Source organism: Octopus sinensis, linkage group LG8, assembly GCF_006345805.1.
Source record: "Octopus sinensis linkage group LG8, ASM634580v1, whole genome shotgun sequence".
Lineage (NCBI taxonomy): Eukaryota > Metazoa > Mollusca > Cephalopoda > Octopoda > Octopodidae > Octopus > Octopus sinensis.
This window is the reverse complement of record NC_043004.1, coordinates 41,085,945-41,103,605: the sequence shown is the minus strand read 5'-3', so window position 1 is coordinate 41,103,605 and position 17,661 is coordinate 41,085,945. Positions and strand designations below refer to the sequence as shown.

At 39.2% G+C, this 17,661-nt stretch overlaps 1 protein-coding gene across 3 annotated transcripts in view; it reads right to left on the bottom strand.

Annotated features, from left to right (window-relative positions):
- LOC115214921 (nuclear pore complex protein Nup214) overlaps nt 1-14,166 on the bottom strand; it is an 84,043-nt gene extending 69,877 nt beyond the window's left edge. The window contains exons 1-4 of one of the 3 annotated variants that reach the window (XM_029783988.2): nt 13,994-14,166; nt 7,236-7,362; nt 3,475-3,698; nt 1,310-1,490 (exon numbers count right to left, since the gene is read on the bottom strand). In XM_029783988.2, coding sequence (XP_029639848.1) covers nt 1,310-1,490; nt 3,475-3,698; nt 7,236-7,362; nt 13,994-14,020 — 559 coding nt within the window. In that variant the 5' untranslated portion in view covers nt 14,021-14,166. The remainder of the gene's footprint in view (nt 1-1,309; nt 1,491-3,474; nt 3,699-7,235; nt 7,363-13,993) is intronic. The other 2 variants (XM_029783989.2, XM_029783987.2) reach the window with 2 other exon arrangements.
- Nucleotides 14,167-17,661: the final 3,495 nt, after the last annotated feature.

Here is a 17,661-nt window from a genome sequence, read left to right as displayed (position 1 = left end):
GACTGGCTCCTGTGCAGGTGGCACGTAAAAAACACCATTTGAGTATGGCCGTAGTACCTCCTGACTAGCCCTCGTACCGGTGGCATGTAAAAGCACCCACTACACTCTCAGAGTGGTTGGCGTTAGGAAGGGCATCCAGCTGTAGAAACTCTGCCAGATCAGATTGGAGCCTGGTGTAACCATCTGGTTCTCCAGTCCTCAGTCAAATCGTCCAACCCATGCTAGCATGGAAAGCGGACATTAAACGATGATGATGATAATGACCAGTTTCAATACTGACGGTTTAAAGAACACTAGTCCCAAAAATCAATATTTGTAATGTTTTGTTGTTTCCATACACCTTCTTAATCTTTAAACTGTTTCAATCATTAAACTGTGACCATGCTGGGGCACTGCCTTGAAGAATTTTAGCTGAGTGAATTTACCCCAGTACAAGTTTTTCTAAGCCTGGTACTTATTCTATAAGAGCTTTAATAAATGTTCGTGAATAAACATATGGTATGTTAATATCATGCAGTACTCTGCAACCTTTTTACACTTACAGTACACTTACAGTTTTTAGAATTCAGTGGTATACCTGAACTAAAAATATAACTAAAAGAATAGGGAAAAAAATTAGATTCAGGTTACACTGTGGCACACCTAGCATCGTCTCGTGGTATACCAGTGTGCCGCGGAATACTAGTTGTGGAGCACTGATACAGTGTCATAAAAACACCAACTATTTCATTTGAAACATTTTTCTAATCTTAATGAAGTAAACAATTATGTTTTTAAAACTGGTACTTGGTCATCAATTTGTAGAAAAGCGGTAGAGAGGATTTAAACCTGAGCCCAGTCCAATAGTTTGTATTGGGAAATATTTTATTGAAGCCCCACCCTCCTTCAAAGGGATTTAAATTCTGAACACAGAGACAAAACTAATTAGAGCAAGGTATTTAGTCTAATGTTACACTGTTTCTGCCACTCTATATGGCCTTCAAGATGATAAAATTAGTAAGCCAATGAAGGTTTTTTTTTTACACAATCACTCAACCTGCTAAAAGTAGCAGGTAAATCTCTCTGAAATTACACCCATTCATCATAAAGAAGGATAAAACACAAAAGATAATGTAGTCTTAGATTTCACTAAAAAGACTGGATGGTTACAGCTGGAATGCCTTTCTTCAGGAATTTTAAAAAATTGTGGTGTAAAGAAAGCAATCTCTGTTATCCAACCCAAAGGAAATTCATCTAAAAATGTTGTAGTTAAAATAGTCATCATTTAGCTGTTCCAAAATAAAATATGAGAAGCTAAAAGCTCACTTACAACAAGAAGCACCAACAGACACTTCAGCAACCACTTTTACGTCAGCAGCAATCTTGAACATACTAACATTGCCATTTGAACAGCAGACTGCAAGTAACTCTGGCATTTTAGGATTCCAAGCAAGGTCTTTCACCTGGATCCCAGGCTCCATGCTGTGAACTAGGAATGGCCCGATATCTCCCTGTTAAGAGAAAGGTCTGGTGATTAAAATAAATTCAGATTTTTTTTCCCACTATAGCAACTGAATAACAACATAAAATAAAACAGAATATGAGAAATGCGTTAACAGACTTAGAAGAACAAAAATACATTTGGAGCATTAACAAAAAAATATTGATGTTTGATTTAATTTAGTATTTTATAGAAATTTATCAAGCCTAGAGACATAGTTAAAACAAAGATGACTAACAGGATTTAAACTCAGAATGACTAATAAACCGAAAGCAAAGCTAAATTTTATTAAATGTCATTAAAAGATAAAGAACAGCACCAATGGCTCCTTTTCATTCATCTGAAACCATTCCTCATTCTATGAAACTAACTTCCTGTTTAAAGGTGATCTAAATGAAAACCTCAGATCAAAATTTCATGTTTGTTTTTGTTCCAAAGAAAGATATTTTACAAAATTCTTCATTAGTTTCAAACTCAGTCATATAATGAGAGTTCATTCATTCAACTATGTCCTTCCCCTATAACTTTATAGTCTTGAGCCAATGCAGGAAACCAGTTTAATTTACACCTGTAAATTATTTATAAGTGTGCATGCTCTAAACACTAAAGCCAAAACTGCATATTCTAAACACTAAAACCAACTGTGCAGGTCTGTCTACACACACACACACCATCATAATACATGTGTGGAGGCACATGGCCTAGTGGTTAGAGCAGCGGACTCGCAGGTTCGAATCTCAGACTGGACGATGTGTGTGTTTATGAGCGAAACACCTAAGCTCCATGTGGCTCCAGCAGTAGGTAATGGTGAAGCTTCTGCTGACTCTTTCGCCACAACTTTCTCTCACTCTTTCCTCCTGCATCTTGCAGCTCACCTGCGATGGACTGGCGTCCCGTCCAGGTGGAGAACCTATACGCCAAGAAACCGGCCCTTATGAGCCAGGCATGGCTCGAGAAGGAACAAACAACAAAGATACATGTGCTTTTCCATGCCAGCTTAGATTGAACAGATTTTTCTGATGCAATGTCTTACAGTTGGATGTTCTTCCTGTCACTAAACCTCTCAGTCACTTCTTATGGGACATGATGTAATTTTCAAATTCTGAGATATATAGAGTATGTGTGTGTGTACTTTTGTTCTTTCTTTCAGTGCTTCAACCTATTTCTTTATTGCCCACAAGGGGCTAAACATAGAGAGGACAAACAAGGCCAGGCATAAGGTATTAAGTGCATAACTGGTACTTATTTAATCGACCCCGAAAGGATGAAAGGCAAAGTCGACCTCAGCGGAATTTGAACTCAGAACATAGCGGCAGACGAAATACTGCTAAGCATTTCGTCCGGCGTGCTAACGATTCTGCCAGCTCACCACCCTTCAACCATTGGCCTATACAGGAGCACTGTCAGCAAGAGTTTTAGTCATCCCGGAACAAAAGTTGAAGTCAACTGAGTCAGAAAAAAAATCCCAAAGGATTTTTGTCCAACACAGCAGACCTTGTTTTCCAAGCAGTTACAAACACAGGGGAGTTTACAGGTAACAAACATTACTCACAAGGTTTTGTCCAAGGTACAGTATTATAGAATCAAAACTAAGACACATGGTTGCAAAATTATCTTAACCACTTTGCCATAAATATATAACCTCTCGAAAGAGCGGTTCTTCATTCCTGCTCCAGAGCGTGGGCTGCGGGGTCACTCCAAAAAGCTCTATCTACGACGATTTCATCTCAATCGAAGGAGAGGTGCTTTCTCCGTGGAATAAGCTGCAGGACGAGATAGTGAAGATGCCGACAACCGCTCGGTTCAAAGTCTCTCTTGACCAGAAACGGCCTGAACTCTTTCTATGACCACCCTCCCTGTACATAACTCCCTGTCCCCCTACATGGCCTTGCTTTTGCTTTTTGAGCCAATAAATTGAATTGAATTGAATTGAAATAAACATAAACACAGCAGTTCATTGCATTATAATTAACTAAACAGAGAAATTTACTTACAGGATTGAGGAATGCTTTTGTTTCAAAGAAATATAGTACAGTTGTAGCTGCCTCAACGACAACAGCAAGAACAAGATCATCACAACTAATAGCTACATTTAGAAGTTTCCCACTGAGGCAAAAGTTCTTGAGAAGTGGTAGAGTTTCAATGATATTCTGGCTCCTTTGTTCAATATTTTCTTCGTCCAGTCGTAGAAGGTCCGTACTTTTGAAACCAAGCAAACCTAGAAAGTAAAAATAAATTAATAATGGCAAACTTGAAGAAGCTGTAAAAGAATAACTAAAATATTTGGACTGTTAGACACATCTAACTTCAAAATCATGTGTTTTCCATCTTTTGTAATCTCATCAGCTTTGCTGACTTTTGAGTCCCTTAGGACTGAGATATATGGCGCATTGCTATATTCGAGAAGACCCACCCATCACAACGGAATCGAGATCCTAAAACCAAGGTACCATGTAAATAGCATTGGCGTGGGTGCTGGTAGCATGTAAAAAGCGCCCAGTGCACTCTGTAAAGTGAATGGTGTTAGGAAGAGCATTCAGCCACAGAAATCAAGCAAAAACAAACTATGGAACTTGGTGCTGTCCTTGGCCTTGCAAGTTATTGTCAAGCCATTCAACCCATGCCAGCATGGAAAATGGATGATAAATATTGATGAAGATGATTAGAGGCCTGTATGAACATCAATATGGGCATCCAGGAAAAGGAATGTACAGAAGCCCTTCCTTATTTCTCTATTTCCCACAGGGGGCTAAGCATAGAGGGGACAAACAAGGACAAACAAAGTGATTAAGTCGATTACATCGACCCCAGTGCGTAACTGGTACATAATCTATCGACCCCGAAGGGATGAAAAGCAAAGTTGACCTCGGCAGAATTTGAACTTAGAACGTAACGGCAGATGAAATACCTATTTCTTTACTACCCACAAGGGGCTAAACACAGAGAGGACAAACAAGGACAGACAAACGGATTAAGTCGATTACATCGATCCCAGTGCGTAACTGGTACTTAATTTATCGACCCCGAAAGGATGAAGGCAAAGTCGACATCGTCGGAATTTGAACTTAGAACAAAATACCGCTAAGCATTTCGCCCGGTGTGCTAACATTTCTGCCAGCTCACCGCCCTTTCATTTATTTGATAGCAAGTCACAGAACGTCTGGTAAAAATTGGGGTTCCTGGGCAACAGCTTCAAGTGACCATGATTTAACATTGCATGGATGAGGAGATTCCTTTAGCAAAACCAACGAACATGTCCCTTTAGGATATTTTCCAAATTTTTCATCTTCCTTCTTGTGAATTTTTCTCCAATGCTGTTACATTCAACATTCACCTTTTAGATGCCTTATTCTTATACAAATTCATAGGCTGAGTTTGAAATCAAAACAATTATTATTTCAATGAGCTCTCACTTGAGGAGACCTGTCAGGCTAAGTGAATTTGCAGTCGTAGCTGATGCTAGTGTCACATAACTGGCACCCATGCTGGTGGCACGTAATAAACACCCTTCAAACGTTGGGCAATATACCATGCTTGGGAAGATCAGTCAAGCCAAATGAAATTGTCACATAACTGGCACCTGTGCTGATGACATGTAAAAAAAAACCCTCTGAACTTTGGGCCTCATAGAGGCAGTGACAAGTGACTGAGACCTTTGGCAATGTACTGTGCTTGAGAAGACCTGTCAGGCCAAGTGAGATCACAGTTGTGGCCGATGCTGGTGTTTCGTAACTGGCACCTGTGTCAGTGGCATGTAAAAAGCACCCACTACACTTTTGGAGTGGTTGGCGATAGGAAGTGCATCCAACAGTAGAAACAATGTCAATTCAGACTTGAACCTGGTACAGCTCCCCAGCTTTCAGTCAAACCATTCCAAGTCATGCCAGTATGGAAAATGGATGTTAAATGATGAAGAATAGCAGACATACTGTGCTCAATACTCCAAGAGAATAAGCCAATCAAAATATCGTGAAGGACAAAGTATTTGCATAAAATACAAGTTTAATATTTCGTTTTTGGATTTGGTTTGCAAGATTCTTTATATGAGTTCGTGTGTTGAAGCATATTCTGTTGTGTCTGGGGAGAGTCATTTTCTTTTTGTGCCTTATAATGTAACACACTCACAGATAAAATTTCCACTTATTTTTTTATTTTAAAAAAAGAAAGAAGTGGAAATTTTACCAGTGAATGTGTTAAATAATAAGGCACTAATGACTCTCCCCAGACACAACAGAACAAGTTTAATACATTACAGCAAAGGAGTACCTTCTTGGCCCTACTGTCCCGGATGCATTGTGTTTCAGGAAAAGACGTGTCAGTCATGGCTGGACTGCTGCTCACTGCTCAATCAGGGTCAACTGGGACTGAGGAACAATATTTTTTATTCCAGTTATGGAATGTGTTTGTGAATACTGTGGTAATAATTACTGCTATTATTACTACTCAGTTATTTCCATCACCTCACCAGCCAGTCAATAACAAAACTTTGGAATGATATATAAACATGGCTGACTCTTGATAAGCAAGTTTCACAATTGAAACAACTAATGACAAATACCAGAAGGAGAGTAAAGCCTATTTACGGCCAACTATTTCCAGTCTTCTGTATTCAACAATGTCACCAATTCAATAACCAGAATTACTTTAAATACATCGTTAAAGCCTTCAAGAACAATGAGATTCAACTTCTTTATTGCAAATAATAAAATGTGTTATGCCTTTTACTTCCTCTGATAAAGTTTTCTAGTCCCCATTATCTAATATTAGCACTATGACCCGGCAATGCCAGGTCATAGTGCTAGTGTATGCATATACAGCTGCATGCGTGCGCACATACACGCGAATACTGTCCAAATCTCTGACCAATCACATACAGCTAGCTGGCATTCAATTGGCGCATCAAGTTTTGGGCATTTTGATTGGGTTTTGGATAGAAAATTCACAAAAAAGTCACTTCTATTGATTTTTTAATAGCTTTGCGGGGTGACTTGGGAAATGTAAGGAGGTGCACGACCACCCTTGGACGGTTTTGAATGACTATAGAAAGTGCGAGCCCTCTCTAACTGAAAAATTGTGGATTTGTATAAAGGACACACATGCAGACATTTTGCCATTTATATATAGAGATTTCTAACAGGCAGAGCAACATTGATTCATGCTGATGAATAGAACTTTTCTTTGGTGGTGGTAGTTAGCTTTGACTTCAAAAAGAATCAGAATAGTCAAATAAAACACTGGTGACTACAGCATGGGTGTATAATTAGCCAATACAATTATCTCAGTGAGTCGCATTCGATAAATTTTTAAAAATTAATAATAGGCGTAGGAGTGGCTGTGTGGTAAGTAGCTTGCTTACGAACCACATGGTTCTGGGTTCAGTCCCACTGCGTAGCACCTTCAGCAAGTGTCTTCTACAGTAGCCTCGGGCCGACCAAAGCCTTGTGAGTGGATTTGGTAGATGGAAACTGAAAGAAGCCCATCTTATATTCATATGTGTGTGTGTGTGTGTGTATGTTTGTATGTCTGTGTTTGTCCCCCCCAACATCGCTTGACAACAGATGCTGGTGTGTTTACGTCTCCGTAACTTAGTGGTTCAGCAAAACAGACTTATAGAATAAGTACTAGGCTTACAAAGAATAAGTCCTGGGGTCGGCTTGCTCGACTAAAGGCGGTGCTCCTGCATGGCCACAATCAAATGACTGAAACAAGTAAAAGAGTGAAAGAGAATAACAAAAACAGTAACAAAACTACTTACTATTTCCAAACCCCGCAAAACAAAGTCCATATTTGCTTGAACAAGTCAAGAGAGAATTTCTCTGTTTATGGCTATCAGCAATAGGTTTGAATAAACGGAATTTACACAGCTGTTGGAATTCAAAATCCTGTAATTAAAAAAAAATAATTAAAAAAATTAAGCAAATTAAGAAAATCATAATAACAAATGTATGTAAATAATCAGATTTGAAAATTTAACAAGACATGTTCATGCCAACATGAACAAAGATTTCCAAAAATATCTCAAAAGCTTGACTTGGTCTACTTAACTTACATCATCATCATCATCGTTTAACGTCCGCTTTCCATGCTAGCATGGGTTGGACGGTTCAACAGGGGCCTGGGAAGCCAGAAGGCTGCACCAGGCTCCAGTCTGATCTGGCAGTGTTTCTACAGCTGGATGCCCTTCCTAATGCCAACCACTCCATGAGTGTAGTGGGTGCTTTTTATGTACCACCGGCATGGAGGCCAGACGAGGCTGGCATCATAAATATTAAGTCGTACGGAAAGTTATGAGTGGTTTTTAAGCCAAATCTTTTAATGCTTCATTGAATACACCATAAACATAACAGTTAAAACTTTGGCATTGCCTGAAGTGGTAGTGCATCTCTTCTTTGTTCCTGACTAAAAATAGATTTATCTTGCATTTCGGTTACCCTTTATTGTCATTTGAAACAGATAACTAAAAATTTCATAATTGTGTTGCAATGCTTTTCTTTTTTAAAACAGGAGAAAATGCTGCAAAGATGTGTAAAAACATTTGTGAAGTTTATGGCGGTGATGCTGTAGGTGAATCAACAATTTGAAGGTGGTTTGCAAAATTTAATGCTGGAGTGTTTAGCTTGGAAGATGACAGTTGCAGTGGAAGACCTTCAAAATTGGACTAAGATGTTTTGAAGGCAAAAAATCAAAGAAAACTCAAATATCACAAGAGAACTTGCAGAGGAGTTGGAAATTTCTAAAAGTACGGCTCATGAACACCTAGTGAAGCTAGGATACATTTCTCACTATAATGTATGGGACCCTCACAAACTCTCAGAAAAGAATTGCTTGAGTCAGTACTCTGTGATTTGCTTTTGAAACAGAATGAAAACATGCCTTTTTTGAAACAATTTGTGACTGGAGATGAAAAATGGATTGTGTACAAAAACGTAATGCAAAAAAGATCCTGGAGTTTGCGTAAGGATCCTCCAAAACAGCAACCAAAGACAAATATCCATGCCACAATAGCTATGCTTTGTGTTTGGTGGGAATCGTAAAGGCATTATTTATTATGAGCTTCTCCCACAAAACCAGACCATTAATTCTGATGTGTCCTGTTGTCAGCTGGCTAATTTGAAACAAAAAAAAAAAAAAACTCAAAGAATTGTGGCCTAAGATTGCCAACAGGAAAGGAATAGTGTTCCGACAACAAAGTTACATGGACTTGGCTAGGATCACTTACCCTGTCCACCATATTCTCCTGATACTGCACCATCCAACTACCACTTGGTTTTGTCTCTACAGAACTCATCGCAAGGAAAAACATTTAATGCTTTAGGAGCCAAATAGATAACTTTTTTTCTTCAAAACCAGTCAAATTTCATGTTGATGGAATAATTAAATTGCCTGATTAGATGGGCAAAAATCATTAATAATAATGGAAATTATTTCATTGAATAAAATTTATTGAAAGGCCAATTATTTATATCCCTTTTTTGCATATTAAAAAGACGCTCAGAATTTTCCAGATAACTTAATAGATATTATGCAACACTAAATTCTCTCTCTTCTAGAATAGTAACCAATTCAAACCATCACATCCATTCAGTCGGGACCCCCTTCTGTCACGACACTGACCATGGGATTGCAACTAGAAAGTTACCCTCCTAGTCTGGGCAAGGTTGTTTATGGTAGACCAGCGGTCACTCATGCATACCAGCCTCCCCTCTCCACGCCACCACCAGTGTTATCCAAGGGAAAGGCAAAGGCCGATACAGCTTGGCACCAGTGACGTCGCAACTCATTTCTACAGCTGAGTGAACCAGAGTAGTGTGAAATAAAGTGTCTTGCTCAAGAACACAACGCGCAGCCCAGTCTGGGAATTAAACTCACAACCTCACGATTGTAAGCTTGACGCTCTAACCACTGAGCCATGCGCCTTCACACCCATTCACACTTTTGTCTCAATTAATTTTGAAAATGAAGACTAGCAAAATAGTAATCATTATTAAGTTGGTGAGCTGACAGAATTGTTAGCATGCCAGATTAAATGCTTGGCAGCATTTTGTCTGTGTTTACATTTTGAGTTTATATTCTGCCAAAACTGACTTTGTCTTTCATTCTTTCAGGTTGATAAAATAAGTACCAGTCAAGCACTGAGTTCCATGTAATCAATTAGCCCCTTCCCATCAAAATTCCAGGCCTATAACAGAAAGAATTATTAAATTTGATGTTTGAGGCATAAACATATCTGAAATTTTAATGGAAGTTTTTAATTTAGGACCAGGAGCAGTCTCGAGTAGGTTGGTACCTTAAGGGTTAAAACAGTAGGCTCAATGATCCCTGTTTAAAAGCCTCCTGTAGAAGACTTCCTCGTTTCCTTATGTCAAGACAGCATCATAAACAAAACTTATTTTAGCCCACAAACAGTTGTTCACACTTTCTTCTTATAAACAGTTTTCGCTGAGAAAATAGAAGCACAGTTCTCTAGCTAAAATTGTATGTTGGGTTATGAGGACAGCTGCATAAAGGAGTGCCAATCTCTAATTGCAGAAGGAACCTGTTGAAGGAGTAAACCCTGGAAGACATGGGATGAAGTGGTGAGAAAGGATCTTCAGATGCTGGGCCTCACTGAAGAGACCTGAGCCAGTGGCAAGTAAAAGTACCCAGCACACACTGTCTAGTGGTTGGCTTTAGGAAGGGCATATAGCCATAGAAACCAAGCCAAAACAGACAATTGGGACCTGGACAACTCTCCTGTTGGCCAGCTCCTCTCAAGCCATCCAACCCATGCCAGTATGGAAAATATGTTAAACAATGATGATTATGTTAAACAATGTTGACTAGAGACCGAGACCTATGGAAGTATGCTGTGCGTGAGAAGACCCGGCAGTACAAGTGAGACCATAACCCATGGCCTCTACCTGGGATGTAGCCAGTCTACTTATGCATACCTTTCCTTCTTGGGACACAAAACTCTACTTGTGTAGACCTGTTGAGGCAATTGAGAATCAGAATCAAAATCGAAAAACAGCAACGGAAATTGTCGCTGTGATACCAGTGCAGGTGGCACGTAAAAAGCACCATCCGATCGTGACCATTGCCAGCCTAACCTGGCCCCCGTGCCGGTGGTACGTAAAAAGCACCATCTGATCATGTCCGTTTGCCAGCCTCATCTGGCACCTGTGCCGGTGGCACGTAAAAAGCACCCACTACACTCACGGAGGTGGTTCGCGTTAGGAAGGGCATCCAGCCATAGAAACATTGCCAGATCAAACTGGGCCTGGTGCAGCCTTCTGGCTTCCCAGACCCCAGTTGAACTGTCCAACCCATGCTAGCATGGAAAGCTGATGCTAAATGATGATGATGATGAGAATCCATTCTGTTCAACATACCTTTCTTGTTTAATCCCAGTAGATGAGATCTATGAACAAAAGCTCTTGAGCCATAACCATCCCATCTTTATTTTTTAGTATTATGTATCTATTAGAGTATTAGACTTAGATGACAAATTTTTTTTTTTTTTAGGCGGTAGGGTGTAATTCCCTTGCTATTATATAAGAGTTATAGCTGGTTTGTTTCAATGCAGTTGGGTGGTGTATATCTGAAGTGGAGGCGCAATGGCCCAGTGGTTAGGGAAGCGGACTCGCAGTCATAGGATCGCGGTTTCGATTCCCAGACCGGGCGTTGTGAGTGTTTATTGAGCGAAAACACCTAAAGCTCCACGAGGCTCCGGCAGGGGATGGTGGTGATCCCTGCTGTACTCTTTCACCACAACTTTCTCTCACTCTTACTTCCTGTTTCTGTTGTACCTGTATTTCAAAGGGCCTCTCTGTGTCACGCTGAATATCCCCGAGAACTACGTTAAGGGTACACGTGTCTGTGGAGTGCTCAGCCACTTACATGTTAATTTCACGAGCAGGCTGTTCCGTTGATTCGGATCAACCGGAACCCTCGTCGTCGTAACCGACTGAGTGCTTCCCTTCCTTATATCTGAAGTAAGTTGGTTTACATTTTCTGAATTATAATGTTTAAGCATCAACTTTTGTGAGTAAGCAAGCCCGGCCAGTGAAGAAGCTTCTACAAAGCTGGTCACCTTGGTGGAAATAACAGCCAAATCTCCCTGAAATCAAACTCTTCTTTATTAAAGAAAGACACAAATGTGCAACATGCCTTCAAAACTTCATTTGCAGTTATATATACAATATAATACACATAAATATATATATATTTTTTTCTAGTTTCAGCTCAGAGCTGCAGCCATGCTGATGCACCACCGTTTTGTGCTACGTGTGTATCATGAATTGAAGATGGGGAGGATGACTCCCCTTCACAAATACTGAGAGGACACAGAGAGTGTGTCTATAGCCAGCTGGAGGAGAAATCTTCCTGGAGCTACAAACTACAGTAGCATCCACCCTTATGGGTTAGCCATATTCAAATGGCAAATATGCGTCACGATCTGTTACCACTACTGTTTATAACTCGCTCTGAGATATATCATTGTTTTATATATATATATATATATATATATATATATATATATAATACAGTTTTCTAGTCCCCATTATTTAATTTGTAAATATTTACTTGATTCTGGTTTCAAAACTCATAACACAGAAAAACTTAACTCGCACATGTTGGAAACTTAGCACATGATAAATGACTAAGCAGCCATGCACAAAATATTACACAAAATTAACTTTCTTTTACTGTTTACGATCCTTTTCTCAAGTAACATGCACGTATGGCGCAGGAGTGGCTGTGTGGTAAGTAGCTTGTTTACCAGCCACATGGTTCCGGGTTCAGTCCCACTGCGTGGCACCTTGGGCAAGTGTCTTCTACTATAGCCTTGAGCCGACCAAAGCCTGTGAGTGGATTTGGTAGACGGAAACTGAAAGAAGCCCGTCGTATATATGTATATATATATATATGCGTGTGTGTGTTTCTGTGTCTGTGTTTGTCCCCCTAGCATTGCTTGACAACCAATGCTGGTGTGTTTATGTCCCCGTTACTTAGCGGTTCGGCAAAAGAGGCCGATAGAATAAGTACTGGGCTTACAAAAGAATAAGTCCCGGGGTTGAGTTGCGCGATTAAAGGCGGTGCTCCAGCATGGCCGCAGTCAAATGGCTGAAAAGAGTAAAAGAGTATGAAACGTTTACAAATACAAAATAGTTATGATCACCTTCGTGCAGCAAACCTTGCTCTCACTTTTTTTTTTACCAACTGTGTAAGATATATATGAAACAAAATCTTTGATAACAGCAATAATCAACAATTTAAAAAATGCACTAAGATGGCTAAAGTTTGACACCTGTTGTAATGGGAATTGTTAAAACAATTAACTTCGACAATTTTGCGCCTGTTATTATACCCGTCCACCACAGCAGAATTTGATACTGGTGCAAAAAAAAAAAAAAAAAAAACGAAAAAAAATCTACTGGTGCTCGTGTCGCGTTAAAAGCACTGGTGCTTGGTCCCACATAAAAAGCATTCAGTACACTTAGGAAAGTGGGTGGCATCAGGAAAGGCACCCAGCTGTAGAAACTATGCCGGAACAGATAATGGAGCCTGATGTAGTCCCCGGCTTCATCAACTCTGGTCAAATAGCCCAACCGATGCCAGCACGGAAAACGGACCTTAAATGATGATGGTGATATTCTACTTATCTGAACCTCACTGTTGCTTTATTGTGTCCCAATTATATGGCGCTCAGGACAAGTGTCTTCTATGACAACCCTGGGCCGACCAATATAAACGAATATATCCAACTCTACGTAAGTTTTTAAAACGGCAGTATATAATTTTAAGATTTAGTCACTATTTTTAGCAAGCTGCATGGTCGCATAACATCAACTCACGAAAAGATATTTTTGCAAAGGTGGGGGCTCCAATCACCAGGTTGAACGCATAGGAACAGTTACATTGAGCTTAAATAAAATATAAGGGAGTACGATCGGACAAACAGGGGGTTTAATTAAGTGTAGAGAAAGAGTAAGAACAAACTAAATAAACGGTAAAACAAGGGTTGTTTAGCCCTGCTTCAGTACACTTGTAAGGAAACTAGTTTTAACATTGGCCATCCGGTCCTTTTGCATATCTAGGACCATATTTTTCTAACGTGTCCTTGGTTTTTAGTGTGATAAGGGAAGAAGTGAAGAAACTTAGTTGATATTTCTAGCAAGTCGAGCGAAGAGCATGTGTAAAGGTTTCCTCTCGGATAAAAACGAAAATATTCAAATTTGAATCTCACACGAAATGAAAGCACGCTTTTCTCAACCACGTATTCCTATTAAATAGAACCAATTATTGTTTCATATTTTCCAAACATAAAACGGTTTTATTTTCTTCTTCTTTTATTTGTTTAGAACATTAAAATACTCGTCAAACGTTTTAAGATAAACAAGACTTGCATCATTTCGTGGAATTAGGGGTCAGTCCTCGTTATTCCTTGCAAATTCCAGTTCTATCACTGTCTGGCATATATTACTTTCATTTAGCTAGAAGCAGTAATTATACGTGTATGCACTGACTTACCTTGATATCTCGTTTAACTCCAAACATCGTCAACTTTGGATGGAAAATTTATTTACAACCCAAAACGACGCATTTGTGTCTGAATTTCAAGTTGTTCGCCTTTTGTACTGTGACTATAACGCATGCGTTGAACCGGTGTTACAGTACTTTCCGTCTCTTATTTATCAGAACACTGACTGGCTGCCCTCTCGGCACGAAATAGCAAAAGCACCCAAATCTTTCTCAAATTATACTGTATTGCAGTGGTTTTCAACCAGGGTTCCGCCAGTACAGTTCAGGTGTTCCGCAAGAAGTTACAAAACTGCTAAAATTGGCAGTAATTTTTAAGTCTCCTGTGCAGAAGACTATTAAATTATTGCACAGGGGTTCCTCGAGCCAGTGGAATGTTTCCTTGGGGTTTCGCTCCAGCAAAAAGTTTGAAAAGCACTGCTGTATTGTATTAAAAACGGACGCATTAGATGATGTAAACCTGTAAGATATAAAAAAAATAGGCGTAACTTCGGTATAAGTGCCGGATACATTTCAAGAAAGTGTTGTTTTTTTTTTATTATATTGGGGTTAGGGTTAGGGATAGGGGGCACTTGTCTATTGTCGTGGTCCCGGTTTCGCACACGCGAATTCGCGCGCGCGCGCGCCAGACGTAGGTACTCGATACTCGAGATCCTACGAGGTGACTTGCACAGTGCAGAATTCGCGCATGCGCGTTAACCCCCCCCCCTAAAAAAAAGGTGTTGGATTTCACTAAAAATATATATGTGTATATATAACATTTTCAATTTTACACAAAAAAATTACATAGTCGCTTTCCTCGCGGATTTACAGATAAATGAATTAATTACTATTTTACAGAATAAAATTAATGAATTAATTATATAAATTAAATAATTCTTGAAAATTAATTAATATTATAATATTTTTTTTGAACAAAGTAAATAATTTATAAAACTTGGTTAATAATTTTTTTCACAAACGCGAACGTATATAATTTGTGAAACTTTTTTTTTTTTACAGACGTATATAATTTGGTAAACTTAATGAATTAATTTCTTCTCATCATCATCATCGTTTAACGTCCGTTCTCCATGCCAGCATGGGTTGGACGGTTCGACCGGGGATCTGGGAAGCCAGAAGGCTGCACCAGACTCCAGTCTTATCTGGCAATGTTTCTACAGCTGGATGCCCTTCCTAACGCCAACCACTCCGAGAGTGTAGTGGGTGCTTTTTACATGCCACCCGCACAGGTGCCAGGCGAGGCTGGCAACGGCCACGGTCGGATTGGTGCCAGTCGAGGCGGCTCTGGCATCGGCCACGATTCGGATAGTGCTTTTTACGTACCACCAGTCCAGGGGTCCTGGCATTTGCCGGGTGCCACACTTGCCCCAACATGTCTTCGCAAGCAAAGGGGGTTGGCATGGGTGCCTGTCGTAGGATGAGGTTCGATATCAACTTCGCTTGCCTCAACAGGTCTTTGTGTATAAATGTATAAATTTTTCGCACTAAATTCTTTCCGTAGAATTTATCAAAAAACGCGCAAAATTATTCCGTAGAATTTATCAAATTAAAAAACGCAAAATTAATATATTTTTTGAAATTGCAAATTATTTAGAATATAAAACAAATGAAGTTAAATTTTAAAAATAAATGTCATATACTTATACTCTGTAAGGTGCTGTGTTCACACTTCAATTTACTATTTTCTAGAAATGTTGCTTTTCTAATTGAAACAATTTTTCTCAATCTCCATTTAAAAGTCCATAATGCCTCTTGAGACATATCAAAATGAACAACTTTGAATTACGCGGCGGCGGTGGTGGTGTGTGAGGTTCTAATTTTTTTTTCTGATCTCTCTTTGCCCCCCTAGATGGAGGTGTGGTGGGGAGACAGATGAAAGATGTTTCATTCTCTACTATATATGTATATATATTATATATATCTATATATATATATATATATTTCTTAACCTACACGATATAGTCTATAAATTTGGGATGTTTTTGAAAGATAATATATTATTGTCATCAGAATATATATACTTTCTCACACTACAATTAACATATATTTATTTTAAATCGTTCATCTTTTCCCGCGACAACAAAAATTGGGCGCGAAAATTTTTCTAAATATTAGCGGAACTGAGATAAAGAGGGGGCAAAGAGAGATCAGAAAAAAAAATTAGAACCTCACACCACCACCGCCGCCGCGTAATTCAAAGTTGTTCATTTTGATATGTCTCAAGAGGCATTATGGACTTTTAAATGGAGATTGAGAAAAATTGTTTCAATTAGAAAAGCAACAGTTCTAGAAAATAGTAAATTGAAGTGTGAACACAGCACCTTACAGAGTATAAGTATATGACATTTATTTTTAAAATTTAACTTCATTTGTTTTATATTCTAAATAATTTGCAATTTCAAAAAATATATTAATTTTGCGTTTTTTAATTTGATAAATTCTACGGAATAATTTTGCGCGTTTTTTGATAAATTCTACGGAAAGAATTTAGTGCGAAAAATTTATACATTTATACACAAAGACCTGTTGAGGCAGGCGAAGTTGATATCGAACCTCATCCTACGACAGGCACCCATGCCAACCCCCTTTGCTTGCGAAAACATGTTGGGGCAAGTGTGACACCCGGCAAATGCCAGGACACCTGGACTGGTGGTACGTAAAAAGCACTATCTGAATCGTGGCCGATGCCAGAGCCGCCTCGACTGGCACCAATCCGACCGTGGCCGTTGCCAGCCTCGCCTGGCACCTGTGCGGGTGGCATGTAAAAAGCACCCACTACACTCTCGGAGTGGTTGGCGTTAGGAAGGGCATCCAGCTGTAGAAACATTGCCAGATAAGACTGGAGTCTGGTGCAGCCTTCTGGCTTCCCAGATCCCCGGTCGAACCGTCCAACCCATGCTGGCATGGAGAACGGACGTTAAACGATGATGATGATGAGAAGAAATTAATTCATTAAGTTTACCAAATTATATACGTCTGTAAAAAAAAAAAAGTTTCACAAATTATATACGTTCGCGTTTGTGTAAAAAAAATTATTAACCAAGTTTTATAAATTATTTACTTTGTTCAAAAAATATTATTAATATTAATTAATTTTCAAGAATTATTTAATTTATATAATTAATTCATTAATTTTATTCTGTAAAATAGTAATTAATTCATTTATCTGTAAATCCGCGAGGAAAGCGACTATGTAATTTTTTTGTGTAAAATTGAAAATGTTATATATACACATATATATTTTTAGTGAAATCCAACACCTTTTTTTTTTAGGGGGGGGGGTTAACGCGCATGCGCGAATTCTGCACTGTGCAAGTCACCTCGTAGGATCTCGAGTATCGAGTACCTACGTCTGGCGCGCGCGCGCGCGAATTCGCGTGTGCGAAACCGGGACCACGACAATAGACAAGTACCGGGATAGGGTTTGTGTTAGGGTTAGAGTGGGAGAAAAGAGTTTCTGTTATCTTCGGAAATGTAAACAAAGTCACGTGTGGGCGAAGTTTCGTATGTCGTAGATCAGATTTCCGTCGATTTCCGTAAAAAACTTTTATTTTTTTACATAAGTAATGAGAGCGAAAGAGACTAAGAGGAAGCGATTTTACGACGAGAAGGTTTCACTTTGAAGTCGGCCTGTGTGCGTTTGATGGGGTGTGGGA